This window comes from Aethalodelphis obliquidens, unplaced genomic scaffold, assembly GCF_003676395.1.
Source record: "Aethalodelphis obliquidens isolate GAN/ISIS:26980383/991018 unplaced genomic scaffold, ASM367639v1 scaffold136, whole genome shotgun sequence".
NCBI lineage: Eukaryota > Metazoa > Chordata > Mammalia > Artiodactyla > Delphinidae > Aethalodelphis > Aethalodelphis obliquidens.
The window spans coordinates 381,993-388,905 of record NW_020838080.1 but is presented as its reverse complement, the minus strand read 5'-3'; the positions used below and the strand labels follow the sequence as shown (position 1 = coordinate 388,905).

The 6,913-nt window shown below is 39.9% G+C and overlaps 1 protein-coding gene across 1 annotated transcript in view; it reads right to left on the bottom strand.

The window, feature by feature from the left end:
* LOC113616395 (phosphatidylinositol-binding clathrin assembly protein-like) overlaps positions 1-1,397 on the bottom strand; it is a 38,691-nt gene extending 37,294 nt beyond the window's left edge. Inside the window, exon 1 of the mRNA XM_027099668.1 lies at positions 117-1,397. Within this exon, the coding sequence (XP_026955469.1) occupies positions 117-195 (79 nt within the window). The 5' untranslated portion in view covers positions 196-1,397. The remainder of the gene's footprint in view (positions 1-116) is intronic.
* Between the last annotated feature and the right edge of the window lie 5,516 nt (positions 1,398-6,913).

Here is a 6,913-nt window from a genome sequence, read left to right as displayed (position 1 = left end):
GGGGGCGTGGGGGAGGGGCGTGGGGGCGTGGGGGAGGGGCGTGGGGGAGGGGCTGGGAGGCCGCAAGCCGCAGCCGTTAGAGGCGCGGAGACGGCGCCGTAGCGGGGCCTACTCACCTGCCAGGTGTTTCGGCCCGGGCTCGGAGGGCTCATCGGTGGTCGCTCTGAGGGCAGCCTTGGATGCGGACGACCCCATGCGTGCGTCGCCAGCCGCCAGCTACGAGGGTAATGGCCACGAAGGCTGGCCCCTCCTCTTCTGGACCGGCGGACTGATCCGGGACCAGCACGGCGGACGACGAAATGGGCGCGTGACGTAACGGAAGAAAGGCCTGGCCCCGCAGGTGGTGTTCGCCAGGCAACTCTGTCCTCGTGCCGCCTGACGCACGCCTGCATAATTATGAGGTGAGACGTGACGTCACAAGGCGCCGGGGCCGGAGAAGCGGGTTCAGGGGACAGGATCCCACGTGGGACGGAGCATCTGGGGGGCGGGGCGCTAACGCAGACCCTTGGCATGGTAGACGCTCAGTAAGAAAATAACCACTATTGAATGAATATCATGAGAAAGAGGGACACGTTGGGGACTCCAGGTGAAAGATCTCGAGATCTTCAGGTCTTGGGAAGTCAAGCGGTCCTGTGATAGTGCTTTGGAAATCCTTGACGTGGCCTCGTTAGGGAGGCTTCCGTCACGTGTGATGGGAACTGTATGCTGCCCGAGTCCATGTCCTGCAACCCTTCACCCAGCATCACATACCGAAGTCCATAGACTTGTTCATATTATTCCTTTTATCCCTGGAATCTGCAGTGACGTTACTTCTCTCTTTCCTGGTACTGTTAATGTATGTCTTCTCTCTCTCTCTCTTTTTTTTTTCTTGGTATATCTGGCTAGACAGTTATCAATTTTATTGATCCTCTCAAAGAACCACCTTTTGCTTTCACTGATTTTCTCTATATTCTCTTTTCTATGTCACTGATTTCTGCTCGTATCTATCTATATTATTCCATTGCTTCTACTTGCTTGCAGTTTATTTTGCTCTTCACTTTCTGGTTTCTTAAGGACATTAGCTTAACTTATTTAAGATTCTTCTTTTATAATATAGGACTTTAGAGTTAAGTACTGCTTTTGTTGTTGTCAAAGAACATGTTTCTTATTATTTAAATCTTTTAAATTTTGTTGAGATTTATTTTATAGAACAGAATATATGCTCTAAAAGGTAAATCTTCTGTGTACCCTTGAAAACCACATATTTTTCTACTGTTCGATGCAGTGTTCCATTACATGTGTATTACTGTTATTAATATTGTATCACCAGTGACTGAGACTCTGTTCATTTGCATTTTTTTCTTTTTCTTTTTTTTTTTTTTGCGGTACGCGGGCCTCTCACTGTTGTGGCCTCTTCCATCGAGGAGCACAGGCTCCGGATGCGCCGGCTCAGCGGCCATGGCTCACGGGCCCAGCCGCTCCACGGCATGTGGGATCTTCCCGGACCGGGGCACGAACCCGTGTCCCCTGCATCGGCAGGCGGACTCTCAACCACTGCGCCACCAGGGAAGCCCCATTTGCATTTTTAACAGCCTTTTTCCCCCCTGCACTTTACGCTGCAGACTTTCTTTTGCTATGTCGTCAAGTTCACTGATCTTTTCTTTTGCAGATTATCTTCTCTTAATCCCATTTAGGACAGTTTGCATTTTCAGTAAGGTATTTTTCATCTCTAGAATTTCCATTTGACTCTTTTTATCTTTCAATGCTCTCCTCATTATGTTCACATTTTCCTTTAAACCCTTGAGGATATCATAATAACTATCAAGAATATATGCTTATCAACCAATTCCTTCTGGCTCTGTTTCTGTTGACTTATTTTTCTCTTTGGTATCAGTAACATTTTTCTGCTTCTTCCTGTGTAATTTTGTATAGATGTCAAATATTCTTAATTCACTGAGTGCTGTATGTTTATGTATTACTTTAAAGAACGTTGAAGTTGGTTTAGAAAGGCACACACATTACTTTGATATCACTTCTGTCCTTTCAGAGCATGTTTTCTCAAGTAGCTTTGTTGGTATTTAATTCACATATCTTTCCATTCACCCATTTAGTCTACAAGTTGGTGGTTTTTAGTATATTCAGAGTTGTATGACCAGCACCAAGATCAATTTACAACATTTTCACCACCTTAAAAAGAAACCCCACACTCATTAGCCATCACTCTTCATTTCCACCTAAACCTCCCATCCCTAGTCAATCACTATTCTACTTTATGTCTCTGAAGATTTTCCTATTCTGAACATTTCATATAAAAGGACTCAGTCAATATGTGGACTTTGGGGACTGGGCTCCTTCACTTAGCATAATATATGACAGCTTCATTCATGTTGTAGCATGAATCAGTACTTCATTTCTTATTATGGCCAAATAATATTCCATTGTGTGGATATACTACAGTTTATTTGTTCATTCATGAACACGTGGGCTGTCTCTCTTTTTGAACTATTGTGAATACTGCTTCACATGCAAGTATTTCTTTCAATACCTGTTTTCACTTCTTTTAGGTACATACCTAAGCGTGGAATTGCATGTTCATATGGAAATTCTGTGTTGAACTTTGTAAGGAACTACTAAACTATTTTCCATAGTGGCTGAACCATTTTACAACCCCACCAGCAGTGTATGAGGGTACCAATTTCTACACATCCTTGCCAATATTTGTTTTCCATTTGTTTGATTATAGCCATCTGAGTGGGTTGGAAGTGGTATCTCTTTGTGGTTTTCATTTACATTTCCCTGATGACTAATGACTTAGAAGAATTTTTTCATGTGCTTATTGGCAATTTGTGTATCTCCTTTGGAGAAATGTCTATTCTGATCCTTTGCTAATTTTTTAATTGAGTTTATCTTTTTCTTCAGCTTTACTGAGATATGATTAACAAATAAAAATTGTATATATTTAGGTTGTACAACATGATGTTTTCTTTTTTTAAAAGACACGTTTTTATTTATTATTATTTTAAAATTTTATTTATTTTTGGCTGCGTTGGGTCTTCATTGCTGCACGTGGGCTTTCTCTAGTTGTGGCGGGTGGGGGCTACTCTTCATTGCGGTGTGCTGGCTTCTCATTGCGGTGGTTTCTCTTGTTGCGGAGCACAGGCTCTAGGCACGTGGGCTTCAGTAGTTGCAGCATGCAGACTCAGTAGTTGCAGCAAGCGGGCTCTAGGGCACTCAGGCTTCAGTAGTTGTGGCACACGGGCTTAGTTGCTCCACGGCATGTAGGATCTTCCCGGACCAGGGCTCGAGCCCGTGTCCCCTGCATTAGCAGGTGCATTCTTAACCACTGCGCCACCAGAGAAGTCCCAACGTGATGTTTTCTTTTAAGGTGTACAAGATGAGGATTTAATATATGTATACATTGTGAAATGATCACCACAGTCAACACATCCATCACCTCCATACTTAAAATATTTTCTGTGGTTAGAACACTTGAGATCTATTATTTTAGCAAATTTCAAGTGTACAGTATTATTAATTGTGTTCACAATGCTGTATATTAGATCACTAGAACTCATTCATCTTTTTTTTAAATGAATTCATCTTATAACTGAAAATTTGTACCCTTTGACCAACTTCTCCCAATTTCCCCCACCCCCCAGCCCCCGGCAAACATCATTCTACTTTCTGGTTAAATAAGTTCAACATTTTCAGATTTCACATATAAGTGAGATCATACATTATTTGTCCTTCTGTGCTTGGCTTATTTTACTTAGCATAATATCCTTGAGGTATATCCATGTTGTCACAAATGGCAGAATTTCCTTCTTTTTAATGGCTGCATTTTATATATATATAAAATATATTATATATATATATGTACACACACATTTTCTTTATTCATCTGTCAATGGAATTTAGATTGTTTCCATATCTTGACTGTTGTGAATATTGCTGCAATAAAAATGGGAATGCATATATCTTTGAGATCCTGACTTCATTTCTACGGGTATATACCCAAAAGTTGGATTGCTGGATCATATGGTAGTTCTATTTTTAATTTTTTGAAGAAACTTCATACTCTTTTACATAATGGCTGTACCAGTTTATATTCCCATCAACACTGCACGAGGGTGCCCTTTTGTCCACATCCTTGCTGACACTTGTTATTTGTTGTCTTTTTGATAATAGCCATCCTGACAGGTGTGAGGTGATAATCTTATTGTGGTTTTGATTTGCATTTCCTTGATGATTTGCAATGTTGAGCATCTCTTTATGTGCCTGTAGGTCATATGTATATCTTCTTTGGAAAAATGTTTATTCAGGTCTCAGGCCTATTCTTAAATTAGGTTGTTTGTGGGTTTTTTTGCTATTGTTGTATAAGTTCCTTATATATTTGGGGTACTAAACTCTTAGCAGATATATGGTATACAAATACCTTCTCACATTCTGTGGGTTGACTTTTCATTTTGGTGATGATTTCCATTGCAGTATAGCTTTTTAGTTTGATGTAGTCCCACTTGTTTATTTTTGCTGTTGTTGCTTTTGCTTTTGGTGTCAAGTCTAAAAAGTCATTGCCCAGATGGATGTCAAGGAGCATCCACCTAGGTTTAATTCTAGGAGTTTTATGCTTTCAGGTTTTACATTTAAGTATTTAATTCATTTGAGTTAATTTTTGTGTATGGTGTAAGACAGTGGTCCAGTATCATTCATTTGCATGTAGATATCTAGTTTTCTCAACACCACCTGTGGAAAAGACTATCCTTTCCCCATTGTGCATTCTTGGCTCCCTTGTCAAATATTAGTTGACTGTGTATGTGTGGGTTTATTCCTGTACTCTATTCTACTCCATTGGTCTGTGTGTCTGTTTTTATGCCAGTGCCATAGTGTTTTGATTACTGTGGAATTGTAATATCATTTGAAATCAGGAAGCCCCCAGCTTTGTTCTTGCTCAGGATTACTTTGGCCATTTGGGGTCTTTTGTGGTTCCACATGATTTTTAGGATTGTTTTCTTCCATTTCTGTGGAAAATGCCATTGGAATTTTGATGGGGATTGAATTAAATCTGTACATCACTTTAGGTATTATGATCATTTTAACAACATTCATTCTTCCAATCCATGAAAACAGGGTATGATATAATTCTTTTTTTTTTGGCCGCAAAACTTGGCTTGCAGGATCTTAGTTCCCCCATCAGGGATTGAACCCGGGCCCTCAGCAGTGAAAGTGCAGAGTCCTGTCCACAGGACCGCCAGGGAATTCCTCATGGATACAGGATATGTTTCAAATTATTTGTGTCTTCTTAAAATTCTTTCATCAATATCTTATAGTTTTCAGTGTACAAGATCTTTCATCTCCTTGGCTAAATTTACTCCTAAGTATTTTTTTGATGCTATAGTATATGTGAATGGCTTCTTAATTTCTTTTTCAGATAGTCCATTAGTATATAGAAATACAGCTGAGAGAGGTTCAAGATGGCGGAGTAGAAGGACATGTTCTCACTCCCTCTTTTTTTTTTAGGGTGATTTATATGTTTGTTTGTTGTTTTTTAACATCTTTATTAGAGTATAATTGCGGTACAATGGTATGTTAGTTTCTGCTTTATAACAAAATGAATCAGTTATACATATACATATGTTCCCATATCTCTTCCCTCTTGCATCTCCCTCCCTCCCACCTCCCTATCCCACCCCTCTAGGTGGTCACAAAACACCGAGCTGTTCTCCCTGTGCTATATGGCTGCTTCCCACTAGCTAGCTGTTTTATGTTTGGTAGTGTATACATGTCCATGCCACTCTCTCACTTTGTCACAGCTTACCCTTCCCCCTCCCCATATTCTCAAGTCCATTCACTAGTAGATCTATGTCTTTATTCCCGTCTTACCCCTAGGTTCTTCATGACTTTTTTTTCCCCCTTAGATTCCATATATATGTGTTAGCATATGGTATTTGTTTTTCTCTTTCTGACTTACTTCACTCTGTATGACAGACTCTAGGTACATCTGCCTCACTACAAATAACTCAATTTTGTTTCTTTTTATGGCTGAGTAATATTCCATTGTATCTATGTGCCACATCTTCTTTATCCATTCATCGGATGATGGACACTTAGGTTGCTTCCATGTCCTAGCTATTGTAAATAGAGCTGCAATGAACATTGTGGTACATGACTCTTTTTGAATTATGGTTTTCTCAGGGTATATGCCCAGTAGTGGGATTGCTGGGTCATATGGTAGTTCTATTTTTAGTTTTATAAGGAACCTCCGTACTGTTCTCCATAGTGGCTGTATCAATTTACATTCCCACCAACAGTGCAAGAGTGTTCCCTTTTCTCCACACCCTCTCCAGCATTTATTGTTTCTAGATTTTTAATGATGGCCACTCTGACCAGTGTGAGATGATATCGCATTGTAGTTTTGATTTGCATTTCTCTAATGATTAATGATGTTGAGCATTCTTTCATGTGTTTGTTGGCAATCTGTATATCTTCTTTGAAGAAATGTCTATTTAGGTCTTCTGCCCATTTTTGGATTGGGTTGTTTGTTTTTTTGTTATTAAGCTGCATGAGCTGCTTGTAAATTTTGGAGATTAATCCTTTGTCAGTTGCTTCATTTGCAAATATTTTCTCCCATTCTGAGGGTTGTCTTTTGGTCTTGTTCATGGTTTCCTTTGCTGTGCAAAATCTTTTAAGTTTCATTAGGTCCCATTTGTTTATTTTTGTTTTTATTTCCATTTCTCTAGGAGGTGGGTCAAAAAGGATCTTGCTGTGATTTATGTCATAGAGTGTTCTGCCTATGTTTTCCTCTAAGAGTTTGATAGTGTCTGGCCTTACATTTAGGTCTTTAATCCATTTTGAGTTTATCTTTGTGTATGGTGTTAGGGAGTGTTCTAATTTCATTCTCTTACATGTAGCTGTCCAGTTTTCCCAGCACCACTTA